This window comes from Schistocerca gregaria, chromosome X, assembly GCF_023897955.1.
Source record: "Schistocerca gregaria isolate iqSchGreg1 chromosome X, iqSchGreg1.2, whole genome shotgun sequence".
NCBI lineage: Eukaryota > Metazoa > Arthropoda > Insecta > Orthoptera > Acrididae > Schistocerca > Schistocerca gregaria.
In genome coordinates, this window is record NC_064931.1 from 291,887,674 (window position 1) to 291,905,285 (window position 17,612).

The window sequence follows — 17,612 nt, forward strand, 5'->3', positions numbered from 1 at the left end:
ATGACACAGGAAATCTATTTGTGGACTAGGTTTGGGGGATAGTGTGTGTCTATGGCAGTACTCTTGCGCTGCATGCCTAGCCCACACACCTGCCACCCCTTCCTCTCACATTCCTAGCCTGCACATCTGTTACCTCCCTCTCAGCTGCCAGCTACCCATCCCTAACTCCCTTCCTGCTTCCAGCCTCTTTCTCCCTCTACCCATTCAACCCAACACAATCCCAAATTCAGTCCATCTCCTGAACACACTATCCAGGCAGCACACTGTAGGTGCACAGGTGTGTGTTTGTGGGGGGGGGGGGGGGGGGGGGGACAGGGGGGGGGGGAGGCACTCTCATTCATCAAACACTTTCTCCCAAATGCTAGCAAAGATTTCACTCATTTTATGTGTGTCTTTCAATGACCCAATGCTTCTGCTATTCGATATGTGGTCTCCTTTACTCCTAAATTATTTCAATTTTACCATTCCTTATTCCACAATAATTATGTTGTTGATGGATTTATAACAAACAAATGAATTTTACATTTCATTTTATTGTTAAATGAAGTTTAGAATTCTCTGCTTGAAATGACTATTTTACAATATTGTTTTACTTCACACAAAAATTAGCTAATGTGTATTACAAATTCTTATTGTCATGGGTAAATGGATGAAGATGGGTTGACTTTTAGGAGGTAAAAATACATTCTGCTGACACAGTGGGAGACTGTACAAACAGTCTGCTCAACAATATTGATGATCTGGTAACATATATGCATTCTGGATTAAACAACAAAAAATTTGCTATACCATAATATAAAAGACCGCCACCACCACTGCTCAATTAATATTGAACAAACAGTATGCAAGTACTTGATGCTGTGATTGTCTAGTGGCTCTGGGGGTCCCGAGTTCATTCCCGGATAGAGGTGGGGATTTTTCCTCATTCCACTTTCTCCACGATGACCCCGGCTCCACTCAGTCTGCTATCAAATGAGTACTGGGGGATCCGTTTGAGGGTTAGAAGGTGGCTGGTGCAATGGGCCTGCCACCCTCCCCCTCCTAGTGCTATGGCAAAGAAAGACTGAACTCTCCCTGCAGTCAGATCAATAGCCAGGTCGCATGCTTGTGCCACAGATTTTACCTTTTCTCTATGCAAGTATTTTGCTATCTCTCCTTGTGTTCAGAAATAAATTTGATTCACTATTAAAATAAACTTTTTTTTTCATGGAAGCAGAATCGCCTAAAGCATTCATGTATACTTCCACAGTGATTCTTTTCTTTATTTCCAGTTTTCAGGTCATTTGCAACAATTGCTGGACTCATATTGGACAAGAAACAACCTTGGGGACATGAAGAATTGTAATTGCTGCAAATTAATAAATGTCAATGTGAAATAATGAAAAATGACAGTCGCAGATGCGGAACTGTGTGACGACAGGTAAAGAAATGAAAAAGAAAGCACCGAGTTTGAAAGCTGATCCTAACACTGAAAACTTCCCACGTCATAATCTGGGAAAGAACTTCTGACAAAATGATACAGGAAAACAATTAACTCAGTGTTAAGGAGGATCGATCATTATTTGACAACAATGTTAGCTCAGCCATTACATCATCCAATTCAGCTTGTTTCAAAAAGATTGCATAAACCATATTTTCCTTAACTTAACCAAAACCTATCCATACTTGCCCTTTGTATTAGATGAAAGATTAAGCACTTTCACACTAGACTGTTTCTGATATTAAGAGATACCTAGATGATGATTATGATGATGATGGTGATGATAATATGATAGTATCATCAGTAGACCAAACCATATTAACTTTTTTCTGGCTGCACACAAGGCCATGCTATAAGAGAAAAAGGTGCAGAGTGTTTAGCATCACTTACAAAACCTGGAACTTCTAAAGAAATATTTGGTATGATGACAGTAAAATGTTTCTCCAAAACAAGATGTTGGTAGTGTTAGAACAACAAGTTAACTGGCATTAGTTGTTTCAGTTTATCATGTTCCCTCTGCCCACACACTCACCAGATCTCTTAGAATCAGATTTTCATACCTTGTGGGTTACCAAACAAAACAATTAAAAGCAGAAACATGATGAAGTTATTCTAAATAAATGTATACTGGATTGGAAAATTTTATTTCCTGCAGCATACATGTGATTATTATGTAAAGCTGGCATAGAAGCACTAAGTTTATGACAACTACACTGAACAATTGCAATCAACTGATGTCAGTTTATGCAATAAGTACATTGTGAAACAATATAAAATCTCTTTTCATTTAACACATCTCTTAAAAATGTAAGACAATTTAGAGTAAAATAAACAAATGGAGTACACTTACACTGCAAGAACAGATTTCACTGATTTGTCTGCTATTAGCCTGGCATACTACGTCTAGCCAACCTAAAGAGTAACTTTCCCCTGCGACTGGTGCTTTTCTTACACCATTAATCTTCTCAGTGCATTATAGTTTCTGATTGTTTAGGCACTGTTATGAATATTAAGTAATAATTTGTATTTTCTGCATTTTCAATAAACAAATACATATATATAAATAAATTAATGACTTTAGTAACAGTTCAAATTGTATACAAAACTCTCTGAACACAACAACATTAACATTAACACACAGTATTAACAACTATAACAGCAGTAGCAAAAAATTATATTTATAATATTTCATATAATACAAACTTAATAAAATGGGGGGGGGGGGGGGGGAGTAGCAATATCTGTAAGTCATGGGTATTCCACATTTCACACATATTTCCTTTAAATACAACACACTTAAAAGTTCCTGAAACAGGATTCACAAAGCAGCTAAGATGAAATAATTACATGTATTTGTTACTAGATAATTTTGTGATCATAGAGTATTAAACCCTAAAACTGAATAGTACATTATACTACACAAGTAAAATTTGCACCATGCTCATAATGTCCTTTAAAACATTCCTTTCAATGTTAACAGTTATATATATAATTACCAATAAATAGACATATTATTTGCCTATCAAATATACAATCATTTTACTGCTTCCCCTCCCACTTAAGACTTGAAGATAAAATATTAAAAAAATATCATCACATATTCATGTTTTGCAAGGACACATTGAAATTAGATAACAAACTCAGCCAGCGAAGAGCAGCTCTACTCAAAGAAAACTGTACTGTATTTTGAAAAATCTCAAATTTAAGCATTGTCAGCAAACACAGTTGCTAATTCTAAAACAAATGAGACAAAGCAAAACTTATCTATGGTATACTGATGGATTTAAGTACTGTCACACGAAATAGTAAAACAACAACAAAATGTTTCAAAATAATCACACAAGTTCCCTTTATCCAGGTAACAATATTTCACTCTTAACATATTTTACAAATACTTATTAGTATCAAAATAGTTCACACATGAACTATTTCAACATGAAGTACACTGGAAAAAGCTGAAAAACCACATCACACATTTTATAGCAGATTTATATGTCCATAATGCACAAAATGTATGGTCCAGAACCAGTAGTATTTAGTACTTGACCGAGTCAACAGGCACATTCATGAAAATACTATTCTTGTTAAAAGGAAGAGAACTTCCAAAGGAACATTACAACATAATACTCATCAGATTATCCTAACAGTAACTGTCTGGTTCCATGGGTACTTAGGAATGATTAACAGCTAAACAAGACTGAAGACATAACTTATCTGTATCACCAAAATACCTAAGTACTAACTCTAGTAATCATCTTGGTCCAAGATGGAAACTCTTCCGCCTGTGAGACTTCCTTTCCCGCAAAGTGAGGTATTCTTTCCTCCGTACACTAGATCTTAATTCCAAAATATGATTGACTTTCTGCACAATTTCATCAGCTGTTGCATGATCAGCTTCAAAATCATGGTGCTTATAACTGGCTGCTGCAGGCTGATTTTGCTCAGCTGATGGTGCATGGTGATATACAAGACGAAATGTTGCACGGCCACCGGATTTTGTGTCTGTGAGGTCACAAGCAGCTACATTGTCCATATCATAGCTTACAGCTTTCTGTCGTCCCCAGAATTTTGATGCCACTTTCTGCTGTACAACTGGGTCAATCTCTACTTTCTCTCCAGATATTCCTGTGATAAAGGCATACAATAAATTTATTTTTGCTCTTGATAGCAGATCACAGAAGAAGATTTTTTACATATATTAAATTTATTTATAACACCAGTTGAAACTATTGCAACAAAGCAAACTACTGTATATTAATTACTAGATGATGCAAAAATACTATCTCCATTAACACTGATTATTTAGAGAAATGAATTGCAATGAAGAGAATTTTGTTAAATACAAACTGCATTTTTTCAGTTGCACATACATGTAATCTCAAAATCACAAATAAACTATTGCTACCAACTTCAAAATGGAATTATACAGACAGATATTCTGTGCATTGTAAAAAAGTCAATGCCTACTAACAGTCTCATGCCAGTGGTAGTTCACAAAGGTATATATTACTACACATCCACATTGTGAGTGACAGACATCTCATTTTTCTTCAAATCTATAGTTATAGTCTTTAAGTAGTCACACAAAAGAAGCATTTGATTTAAGAAAAATAATTGTATAAAAGAAGTTTCTTGTTTAAAAGCCCTTACTCAACTTCCTATTTAATATTTCATTGAAGAATTATTCATGTCAATTAGACACTATATGGTTTTGTGCAAGAAAACAATGTGCACTGAGATGTTACAGCAGTAAACAAAACTTCAAACCATAAACAAATCACATTAGATGATGCTGATCAAAGTATGGTTTAGCAGCAATCATTTTTAACTGTAGCAGGCTGCTACTTCACAAATTCTTATGTCAGACAAAAATTTCAACAAACATCAAAACTTTTAACTGTTCTGTTATTAAATACTCTACCTCTGCCAGTAGCAGGCACTGTTTGTTTATTTTTTACATTTTTTTTTTCATATCCCCACAAATTGCCACACACCGATATTTGTCTGAGTTGAGTGAGTTCAACTGTGAATCATTGGCATTTTAGACATGGGATACTACTATTCTTCATTTTGAAAAGTGCATTGTTATACAGTTCTGAAAATTTAAAGCAAGTTCCCAATATTTTCATTACATTGAACTCATAATGATTTGCCTGAATATTTATGCAGTTTCTATCAAACATTATTTCATTATAGATAATTTCATCATCTGTGAAAAGTTTGAGGTGTTTGTTAATATTTTCTGCTAAGTCACTAATGTACAACATGAAGAACTAGGGCCCCAACACACTTTCCTGGGGAAAGCCTGAACTTACTTCTCCATAGTTTTGTTAATAAACATTAGTGAGATAGCAAGTCAAATGATATTTGGAAGTCAAGATATACTCATCTGCTTTCTTAATTCATGGCAGTCAGGACATCATGTGAGATAAGCACATGTTGGGTTTTGCATAATGGATGTTTTCTGAATCCATGCTAGATGGTATGGAGGAGCTCACTTCAAGGCACCTCATTGTTTTTGAGCTTATTGTAAATTATGCAATTCTACAACATATGGACATCAATGAGATTGGATAGTAGTTTTAAGGACTACATCTATTACCCTTTTTGAAGACACAAGTGGCCTGTACTTCTTTCCAACCTCAGGGCACAGTTTTTGTTAAAGGGATCTATGGTATATTATGTTTAAATGGAGCTAACTGAGCTGCAGATCCTGAAAATATACTTGTCAGGATCCTATCGGTCCTGGAGTCTTGTTTAATATTAGCTATTTTAGCTGTTTCTCAACACCACTCTCACTAATGCCTATAGTTATCATCTTTGCAGTGGTGCAAGAAGTTACATGCAACAATAAATCTGTATCTTCCTTAATAAAGGAATATCTGAAAACTGAGTTCAGTTTTTCTGCTTTTACTTTGTTATCCTCAGTTTCAGTTCCTATATCATCCACACATGTGGACACTAACTTTGGCACTACTTACAGCATTTACACATGACTAGAATTTATTTGGGTTTTGTGAGAGATCTTTCGAAAAATATCCTGTTATGGTAGCCATTGGAGGATTCATGCACTGCTGAGAGCCAAATAAATTTCATTCACATAATTCTACCTATGGTCCTATGCTTTGTTTTAAACCTATCACAAAAAAGACACTGTTTCTTTACAAATTTCTTTACAGTGATTTTATTCCTCCCATCATGAACTTTTCTGCTATGTACATATCTGTCTAGTGTACTGTCAACTATTCTTTTAAGCTTGAGCCAAGGTTCTGTATGCTCCTACCCAGAAGTAAATATTTTGAGTCCTCTTGGAAATGTGACATGACTGCCTCTTATTCTAACTTACAACCCATGTAAATCTTCCTACTTGTTTCAGCTGTCCTTTGGACTTTACTAATCACTGATGCTGTAACTGCCTCATGTTCACTGCTGGCAGTTTCAATATGGACACTCTCAAGGAGCTCAGCTCTATTTGTTGCCATTAGGTTTAATACATTTCCATGACAAGTAGGCTCCAGAACGAGTGCATTTAGTAGTGTTTTATCTCTTGTCAGGACCACCACCTTAAAAAACCGAAATTTTCCCTACTGATTGTTGTATATTGAAGTCTTCAATCATAGCACGATTAGGCAACATTCATGCTAGCGAAATTAGATTTTCTTTAAAACTTTTGCTTACATCTGAAGGTGGAGAAGTGGGTGACAGAAAGATCCGATTAAAAGTTTTTGAGCAACCTTGATACTGAATCTTAGCCAAACAATACCACATGCAGTTTCAATTTCTATCTTTGTAAATTTGACTTTTGTGTTTACTGTAACAAATACACTGATGGGCAAAAAAAAACACAATATCAAAAAAATAATTAATGTAGATAATGAAATTTTGCAAATACTTTTCTCTAGGCAACATATTTAAGTGATTTACATTGTAAGATCATGGGTTAACGTCAGCATGAGATAACACATTGAAAATGCGAAATGCTGGTTTTAAAAAAAACCTGGTGTAACCCTAGAGTGTGGACTGTGAGAATGCAAATTTGCATGCATGGTGTTGTACAAATTCTGGATATGAGTTTAAGGGATGGGATTCCATGCTAGATAAGCTTGATTGGTCAGTACAGGAACTGTTAATGCTTGTTGTGGATGACGCTGGAGTTGTCATCTGATGATTTCCCATATGTGCTCAACTGGTGACAGATTTGGTGATTGAACAGGCCAAGGCAACATGTTGACACTTTATAGAGCATGTTGGGTTACACAACAGGACATGGGTCAGCGTTATCCTGCTGGAAAATGCTCCCTGGAATGCTGTTCATATACATCATCACAACAGTTTGAATCACCAGATTGATGTAAAAATTTGCAGTCAGGGTTTCTGAGAACCACCAGAGCGCTCCTGCTGTCATGGAAAATTGTGCCCTAGAACATAGTCCCAGATATAGGTCCAGTATCACTAGCATGCAGACAGGTTGGTTGCAGGCTCTCAACTGGCCTCCTCCTAACCAACACTAGGCTATCATTGGCACCAACACAGAACCAGCTTTCATCAGTAAACACATCAGACATCCACCCTGCCCTCCAATGAGCTCTTGCCCATCATCACTGAAATCACAAGTGACGGTAGTTTGCGGTCAGTGGAATGTACACTACAGGGCAGCTGGCTCGGGGCTGTCCTTGAAGTACTTCATTTGTAACAGTTCATTGTGTCACTGTGATGCCAACTGCTGCTCAAATTGCTGCTGCATATGAAGTACGTTGTGCCAGAGCCATACACGGAAGACAATGGTCTTCTCTCTCAATAGTGTCACACGGCCATCCAATTGCCAGTCTTTTTGCGACCGAACATTTCCTTGATGACCACTACCAGCACTCGTGTACAGTGGTTACATTCGTGCCAACTCTCTCTGCAGTACTGCAGAAGGAACATCCAGCTTCTTGCAGCCCTATTAAATCACCTTGTTCAAACTTAGTGAGGTGTTGATAATGGCATTATTTGTCATCTTAAAAGCACTCTTGACTAACATTAACTCACTATGTCCATTCTCAAAGCTAACTAAATGCTCACAACTATTACAGCTTTTATTTAAAGCAAACCCGGTTTGCATCTTCATAGTCGCACTACTAGTACCACCCTTATGCATCTGGCACAAAATTTGAAGAGACATCATGTTTCAGACGTAGAAACATGCCTACCAACTTTTGTTTATTTGCACAATTCCTTTTTGGTGTTGTGATTGTCTTACTTCTGTCAGTGTACATCCCTTATTTTTCCATTATACTAGCTTTTCAATACACTCAAACTTACCCCAAAAATTCTCACTGGTGTCAATATTGGCATTTTGGCAGTTTTTTATACCTAGTATTGTATGAGCTCCACTGTCTTTTTGGAGTGCTTCCAACACTGGGACATCGTTCAGATGCTTTTGTGTTTCATTACTTGGATTTTAATTGTTTCATTGGTAAGAGCATTTCTTTGAAAACTACCCTAATACTTTTGGGTCTCATACAACTACGATTACTTGGAATTGATGAAGTGTCGTATATGCTAAAAAATCCTTGTATGCAATCCACACTCAATCAGGCACCAGGGTAACAGACTTTGATGTTTAGTGCACCCGTAACTCATTTAACAGGACCCTTCAGTTATGAACATTATGATGGAAGTCCAGGCAGACACAGCCTAGCTTGTCACAGAACCTTCGAAGTTTCTGTTTCAAGCCTTCTACTGGGTTCAGTTGATTTGTTATGCATACTTGTTAAAACTGATAGCTTTTTCATAATTTTAAGATTTTTATCATCAGTTCTGGGGACATTTCTGCAGGTTATGAGCTTAGCCGAAACACTGTGAGCAAAGCAGATCTTCTCAACCTTCTCTGCCAACCACTGGAAAGCTAAAAGTATGACTTCAGACTCAAGATGACAGCATCATTCATTCCAACATGCACAGCCATATCCAGTTGTTTGCATGCTGTTCCCTCAATAGTTGCCAGGCAAGCCTCTTTCACATGTTGAATTGGACCTCCAACCACATACACAGGACGCATAAGATGATCCCTTCTGTATCTTGATACCATTTCCCTAAGGGGAATGGTTATTAGTAATATGTTTAAACTGATGACAATTAACAGACTCCTACCCTTTTGTGTTTGGCTCTCGTTGACACAAGACGCAGCAGGTTTCTCAACAGGTGACATGTCTCACTTGTTGGTTAGGAGGATGGGTGTAATACCTTGAGTTCTGCTTGGTCTGTATCTCTCCTTTACAAGACCACTTAGTCTACCACTGAAACACTACTCACAGTGTGGAGACAGATCCTGTACTTCCTTACAGGAGACTATATCCACTGTAGAGGATATTACTTGAGGTGCCTTTGGTATCTCTAGCACATGTCTCTCACCACTTTGCACAACAGGCCATTCAAAGCAGTTTCTAATCAACTGACAGCAATCTAAGATATTTGCAGCTGCTTATGAACCGCATTCAGAGTCTGAGAATGCCATTCACAGGGGGTTACATTCTTATGATACAATGTACATCTGAACACCAAATAATTGACATTAAATTAGTCTCACTCATATTATATTTCACAATCTGGTATGATCCTAGTATTGAAAGTTCCCTTTAATTTCTTATGCCACAATGGCCAAGAAAGTGGTTTGTATAAATTACAAAAGAAAATCCTGGGATAACATTTACAGACTTTTCAAAGACGAGTGTTAAGTCTCAAATTTTTTCTGAGATTATGCTCACTAATAAACATGTAACAAAGTCCAAAATAGCATTACTGTAAGATAAACATCAATGAGGAAACTTAGTGGCAGATTGAAACTGTGTGCCGGACCGAGACTCAAATTCGGGACCTTTGCCTTTCTCAGTAGTGCACTTGTCCATGAAAGGCAAAGGTCTCGAGTTCAAGTCTCAGTGTGGCACACAGTTTTAATCTGCCAGGAAGTTTCATATCAGTGCACACTCTGCTACAGAGTGAAAATTTCATTCTGGAAACATAAATGATGTTAACTACAGTTGAAGTGAGAAACAAAATGGAACATAATATATGACAGTTGTAACAAGCATAAAATAGTGAATTTACTCTCAAAAAACTAATCGAATTTACAGGTTATGAAAAACTGTGGGGCCTAAATAACTGAACTATTTTGAATATCCCAAAAACCTTGGTATTTTTTTTAGTGAACTGTTAGCTTTATGAATAAATGGCATTTGTCCTCAGACAGTCTGTCAGCCGAGAAAAGCTGCTAAGTAATCATTTACACTTCATTACCATTGCTTAGGCAAAACCCAATGTAAGTGAACATACAAACTTTATTTTCCTTTCACAAAAGTAACCTTAACATGTAAGAAAGAATTTTGCAACACATATGATCATACCATTTGGACTAGAAAATATCATATGGTTTAGACTAAGGCAATAAAAATTAACAACTAAATTTTGTACTGTATTCATTTGATAGTGATGGAGACGTGTATATGTTACAAAGTACTTGTTACTTTTGTTACTGACTGCCACTATGTATAGATGTTTCCTGAAATTTCTTGTGGACCTTTCTCTGGGAGAGTACGATTGTCAAAACAAATTGCACTTTGCTTATTTCTTGGTTCTCCTCTGAAAAGGCCACACTGCTTTTTCTCTCCATAATGACAGCACAACATAATGAGAAAACTACACTATCGGTAATGTAGACTCATATGAATAGTACAATACACCATTGTAGAACTAATCTCACCATTCAGTTTGGATCACAATTTAATTTTACAATCTAACTTAACACACTGTAAGAAACATAGGCAGATCTAACTAACTGATCTCAGCAACATACAGTTCCCACTCAAGTTACTCACACTATCTACTACCTGCACACAGCATTTGAATTCACAGGGCTTGGCCTATTTCATATTCTGTAAGATGTGCCATGTCTATTGTAGAGGTTTCAGATGTTATAGCTATGGGTCAGATACAGCAGCTAGGAATGGAGTTGACTGAGTTCGTTGCTGTAAAAACATTATTGTGTAAATGAGAGTGTGCTAAATCTGATAACCGAGTTAGTGTTTTAATATATGTCTTCATTTTTATACGAAGAAAACTTAAGTTTTTCATTTCACACAGTATTAATACTGCAACACACTTCACTCGATTTAAAAAAAGAATTCACTAAAAATATCTTCATCTTCTCTTCAGGTATTAGGCAGGAATTGCCTGTTACGGTACCATCTCTGCTGGGGTCACTAAAAATATCTTAGCTTCATAATGAATTCCTCTTGTTTTAGACAATTACTCTGAATAAAATGTATGTAATGTTTGAATTTTTTTTTAATCTTGTGAACGCACTGATATCTACATTTCTCCATTCATGAATAGAAGGATGTAATCATAGCTGATTACAAGGGCGGGAAAATTGTTTGGTAACGATAGTGCAAAAAAAAGAAAAAACATGAAATTAACAGTTCTAACTAAAATAACGTGAAAGCAGCAATTTTTATCACATATCACACATTGTGAAATTTGTAATTTTTCCAATAAAATGTTAATAAATCCATGACCAGCAGGTTACTAATATTTGAAACTGATAGTTACTGACTATTAAAACTGCTTTTTGACTTTTGTTCTGCTCCAGCTTGTGGCTTGTGTATAATCTTAAAATGACAGTTCATTTCCCATGCAATAAAAAATTTGATGTGACGGCATACGTAGCACAGAAATTGGCAAAATTTATAACCGAATTTGACAAAACAGAACACCAAATGTCAGAAAAGAACATTGAATTTTAGAAAAAAAATTACCAAATTTTGCAAAAAAAAGTAACACCAAATTTGGGAAAAAACACACCAAAAATGGCAAAAAAACCATGGGAATTGGCAAAAATGAGCACCAAATTTAGCAAAAAGAATACCAAATTTGACAAAAATGAACTGAGTGTCAAAAAATGAACTGAATCTGGCAAAAAATGACATAGATCTGGCAAATAAGACATGAATTTGACAAAAAAACATTGAATCTGGCAAAACAACAACTTTGGCAAAAAAGAGACGCCAAATGGCAAAAGATAACATGAAATATGGTAAAAATTGCAATTAATTCATCAAAAGTAAAACTAATATCATAAAAATAACATCAAATGTGGCAAAAAATTATACTGAATGTGGTCATAATGTAAAACGAGTTTTTCCTGCCCCTGCTGTTAGCTCAATGAAGATGAATCCTAAGAATTTACTTGATTTGTATATTCTTTAATGATAGTAGCACCAGAGTATCCATTGGGTTAGTCTAGCTCATTGAAACTGAGACTTGTTTAATGCTTTATAGCTCCAGTTTGAATAACTATAGTGTAACAAGGACAAGTTTTCTCTTTTAATTTCTACTTGATGACTGTTGTAAGTTTCAACAAGCTGCATTGTTGGTTGCAGAATTATGTACAACTGCAAAATTCCACGATGAATCGTATCCAGCCTATTGAAATTCTGGCGATTACAATCAAGCAAGCAGCTTCATCAACAAAGCTGTTACAGTATTGAAAGGATTATCACCTTAAATGAAAAAATTACAAATTCAGAAATCATTATGGCATATTAAAACCACTGGGAAAACAAGGACCTGCAGAAGAAAAACGTGCAGAAGCATGTGTACCATGAATAGGCTGATGGGATCACTAGTTCCCTCTAGCTCCTGATTGTTAAGTTAATATACATTTTGTGAAAAACGCTGTGGGACTTGTCCTTTCAGAAAAGGTTACTACTGTTGTAAATATGTTGGCATTCTGATCTGGTTGACTTGGCAAGTGATTTTGTTTTTTAATGTTTCGTGTTTTATTACTCTGATTTGTAAAGTGATGTAAGTATCCTCATTGAAATCTTTTACTGAACTACTCAATACATGGACTTTTCCCAGTATCTAGAGCCTCAAATTTTTCATTAAGAACCGTACATACTTCTCTCTAGGCAATAACCATGGTATTGGGATCTTTGAGTATGACTGTAGTCTTGTCACAGAGCAACGGCCATTCCTGTGTTAAAGTAATTAATTCCTCTGTGTCTGTTTCAACATCCATTCTTTCACAAAAGCACCACACACAAAATAAATAATACAAGTGTAAGAGCAAACTGCTTGGTGTACAGCTTTATCACTTGGTGTGAAGATAGCCACTTGTCCAATGTAGGCAGAAATGGCTGTCTGCCATATGGTGGCCAACCTCCAATTCACAAGGCACAGAGAGATATGATTGGCAAACAGCACTTACAGTGTTGTGGCCACTTTCTGTAGCATGTGAAAACCTCGATTTAATGCTGTGAGTTATCAAAAAGCCAGCAATCTGCCATACCACAGAAACTGTAGAGTGTGGAACAGTATTTTTGATGAAGAATGGGATTAAGGAAATAGAGACTTACTGACAGTGTCAACTTGGCCTGAGCCAGACACATACTGAATGCAGGAAAGAAAACATGGTGAGTGACGAAATGCATATGGTACTTCAAGTCACTACTGATTTTGGCCACTGAGCAGAAGAAATTGGAGGTATGCAAAACTACTGAGTCAGCACTAACTGCATTTGGGGAAAAAGATGAGCAAGTGACAAAATGTTTCCACCACTCCAAATCAGCCGAGATAACGAATGAGAGGAATATGAAAACTACCAACTCAACCCAAACTGAAAAACTGTGTGAAGGGAGATTATATGCGAGTAATGAAATTTTTCAGGCAGTAATGAAATGGTACTTTGAGTCTCGCAGCATATTTGTTACTCATTGATGAATATATACTCATCAACAAATATGTACACTATCCAGCACCTCTAGCTCAGACCACATCTACATCTACATCCCTAATCTGCAAGTATAGTGCATGGCATATGGCACACTGAAGAAGTTCAAGCAGAGATTCAACAATGTAACACTAAGTGTTAAATGTACATTGCACGTTGGAACTACACTATGAAACTTCCTAACCTAGTAGCACAATGGCAAAAACAGACAATCTCTGTATGAAATATATAACAAGAAAATTCGTGCCATTGTGCCTGAAAACTTTTCATATCTTGCACAAAATTTCCAGAAATGATATTGTGTGGTCTTTCAGTTACAATGGTTCTGAGTTTAGTTTGATTATTTCCTGAATAAGACTGACTACTAAGGGAATCCAATGTAAGATATGACTCGATAGTTAGCCATGTCAGGATCATTGAGTAGGTTTATATAGCTCTGGCACAACTATAAACTGCTTCAGAAAGTGGAAGACTGAACTTTTGAAATAGTGTGTCAACTGTTACAAAGAGCCTGCTACTATAACACCATTTTAAACAGATAACATTAGATGATACAAAGAGGACAAAACCGTAAATGAACAGCAACAACATAATTAGTTCCAATAAAATTACACACACCTTTGTAAATAAACGTAGGTTCAAACAAAATCCTATGACTTAGTTTAAGTTGTGCACCTACTGACCTATGAATGGATGGTAATGAAACAAGATGATAAAAATCTGTAAATAATTAAAAAGCTATACCAGTTTTAACAAGTATTCATAACAAATCAACTGTGAGCTTATGGAAGGAACTTTCCCAGGCTGTATAACTCTGTAAGAGATTATTAGTTATATGGACAACATGTTAGCAAAGAGCAACATACCTAGAAGAATTTCTGTCTTTGTCAGTTTGTTGATGATGTACAAACGATATGATTGATACAATGGTGCTTCCATAGCTGTCATATGGTTTCTCATTCTCTGACAATCTTCAGCATCTTGTGACAATACTAGAAAACAGAGAACTTCAAATTAATTACTATCCAGTGACTCATAAGGATAAGAAAATTACCTAAACACATAGCCCACTTGAAAGAATCCTATAATAGGTCCAAAAATTAAGTGCTACATTTTAATATTTTGAAAACAAAATTATTGTAAGACTCTTCAGAAGTATGACAACAAAAGTTGGACTAACAATAGGTATTCGACTAGATTTTATCCTTAACTGCCCATTCTTTAAGCTATTGGGATGGTACATAAGTTCATAGCATTATCTCATAAGTTTAATAAACACAACACATACACATAACACAGACTTTCATCGTCAATAATAATCTCCACTATTTACAACAGTCTGCTAATGCTGGAGTTACTTTTCAGTTCCACGACTTTCAAAATCTCATGGTTTTCAGGTGAAGAACTCACCAAGCCACATTTAAAAGGCATTTTCCTCTGGAAATGTTGTATGACAGAGAGTGGAGAAAATGAAAATCTGAGGGTGCTACGTCAGGTGAATAAGGTGGGTGTGGAACGATTTCTCAACCCAAATTATGTACAGTGTTTTTTGTCAGCCTAGCAGAATGCGGGCAGATATTATCGTGGAGTAGCATTGCTTCACACAGTTTTGAATTGCGTCTGAGATATCTCAGTTGTTGACGGTGACGGTTACACCACAGGGAAGCAATTTGTAGTACATCACGACATTGCTCTTCCACAAGATGCGTGACATTATCATTTGTGCACAGGTCTTTAGCCATAAGTCTTTGTACGAGGAGCTGCTGCTTTGTTTGGGCCCTGCCATTCCTTTCTTTCCCTTTTGCTAGCATAAACAACGATTTCTTGTCACAAGTAATGATATAGGATAGGAATGGTCAGTGTTGTTCACAAACCCATTGATGATGAGCAAGCCGAGATGCACATACGACCACCCATTGACTTTTGTGATTTTGGCTTAGAGCGTGCAGTACTCATACACCCAATTTTTGAACATTCCTCCTCATTGCATACAAATGTTGCACAATGGTGGAATGATCAAAGTTCATCACATTTTCAAGTTCTAGAGTATACTGATGTTGATCATTGTGGATTAATGCATTTAAGTGATACTCCTCAAACCCCAAAGGTCTTTCTGAACACAGAGTGTCACTAACATCAAAACAATTCTCCTTAAAATGGGAAAACCAGTTTCTTGGCATGCTCTGTCCAGTGGCATTATCCCCATACATGGTGCAAATGATTTTTTCTATCTCCACTGCTGTCATACCTCTACTGGACTCAAACAGAAAAATATGTTGGAAATGTTGTGGTTTCTCCATGTGACACTCCATGTGACACTCCATTTTCTAGTGTCTGTGCCACCACTCACTATCTTCAAATGACAACATGATCTCTAAAATAGCAATGTCACTCTACAAATAAAAATGACAAAAATAAACCCATAGCAGCAGGAGTACCAACAAACAAAACAGCTATGAACTTATGCACCAACCTAATACAAATAGTTTTGAGCAACAATTGCTAACATACATGAAGAGTGATATTGAAGTATATAATCTATCACATTTATTAAAATTTACATGAAAATACAAATTAATTAGATCCTTATTATAAAATTTTATATTAATAAAAGTAAAATTAACTGGAAATGAAGCTTGCACAAAACATCACAAAAAGGAAAATACAATGCTCTATTGACCTTTATATGAATGGTGGCCACATGTGATCTCATGACATAGACAAGCAGAATGTAGTATTTCAGAACTACGATGAAAATTTGGAAAGATGATGGTGGTAGAGTATACACAAGGAAACTCAATTAATAAATTGTTCAATGCCACACAACAGTTCACCAAACTGACCAGCCACAAGAAAAAATTGAACTAACTTCTGAAGCAGCATCCTGTTCAGAAGATGAACACATTACCTTTAAGTGAATGAGCCTTTGCCAAATTAAAAACTCTCACATAACCATATTTGTAGTTGGAAGGTAAATAGCTTGCAACATGAAGAATGAAAGCTGTTTTAACTTTTGCATTGAATGACTGTGTTATAAAAGAGAAGGGGCTGTTTTGTCCCATATATATTGAACAGACATGGTGCTTGTTTTGGAAAGAGTATGAAGTTTCTTTTATACATGTGTGCAATGATGATGCATTATTGTAAAAGATTCTTATAATAATGTCACCATAAACATTTTCTCCAAGAACTCATTTGACTGTTGACAATTCATTATGAATACTCAGAAAAACATTATTACATGGAAAAAACACATTATTTGCCACTTGTTTGACCATCTATTTTTGCAACCAAGGTTTCAGTTCATTAGCCCATTGTTTAGTATAATAACCCAAAACCCAGTAAGCAAAAATAAATAATCAATGAAATAAGTGACAAAAATGTAGTTTCTAATATCCAATCAGTTATTATTAAAATAATAATAAAACACACACACACCAGAGCATACACTCACCCCCCCCCCACCCCACCCCCCCCCAAAAAACATAAACACACACACACACACAAAATTAAATTCACTTAAACTTCAAGTGAGAATTATTCAGAACATATAGTCAATCTACAAACTCAAGAGCAAGCAAGCAAGTCCCTGTTCTATGAAGCAACATCCACTGCACTGCTAGATGGAAACGGATTCTTAGTCACCCTGTACAGCAGTTATACCATTCTTCCAGGAAAGGCCACTTCCCTCGTCAACAGTACTCTTTAGCTTTCATATAGATTATAGCTTCAAGATGACAAGAAGGTATCAAGAAATGCAAGATGACCGAATCATGAAGAAGGGCTGCCCGAAAAATTTAAAAAATCAACTAGGTATGAAAAGTAACAGTAAACCCTGATAACTTAGAAAGAGACACAGTG

The 17,612-nt window shown here is 36.1% G+C and overlaps 1 protein-coding gene across 1 annotated transcript in view; it reads right to left on the bottom strand.

Annotated features, from left to right (window-relative positions):
* Positions 1-513: 513 nt before the first annotated feature.
* The window catches only part of LOC126298032 (target of rapamycin complex 2 subunit MAPKAP1), a 108,434-nt gene continuing 91,335 nt past the window's right edge, over positions 514-17,612 (bottom strand). Inside the window, exons 8-9 of the mRNA XM_049989353.1 lie at positions 14,618-14,743; positions 514-4,105 (exon numbers count right to left, since the gene is read on the bottom strand). Coding sequence (XP_049845310.1) covers positions 3,732-4,105; positions 14,618-14,743 — 500 coding nt within the window. The 3' untranslated portion in view covers positions 514-3,731. The remainder of the gene's footprint in view (positions 4,106-14,617; positions 14,744-17,612) is intronic.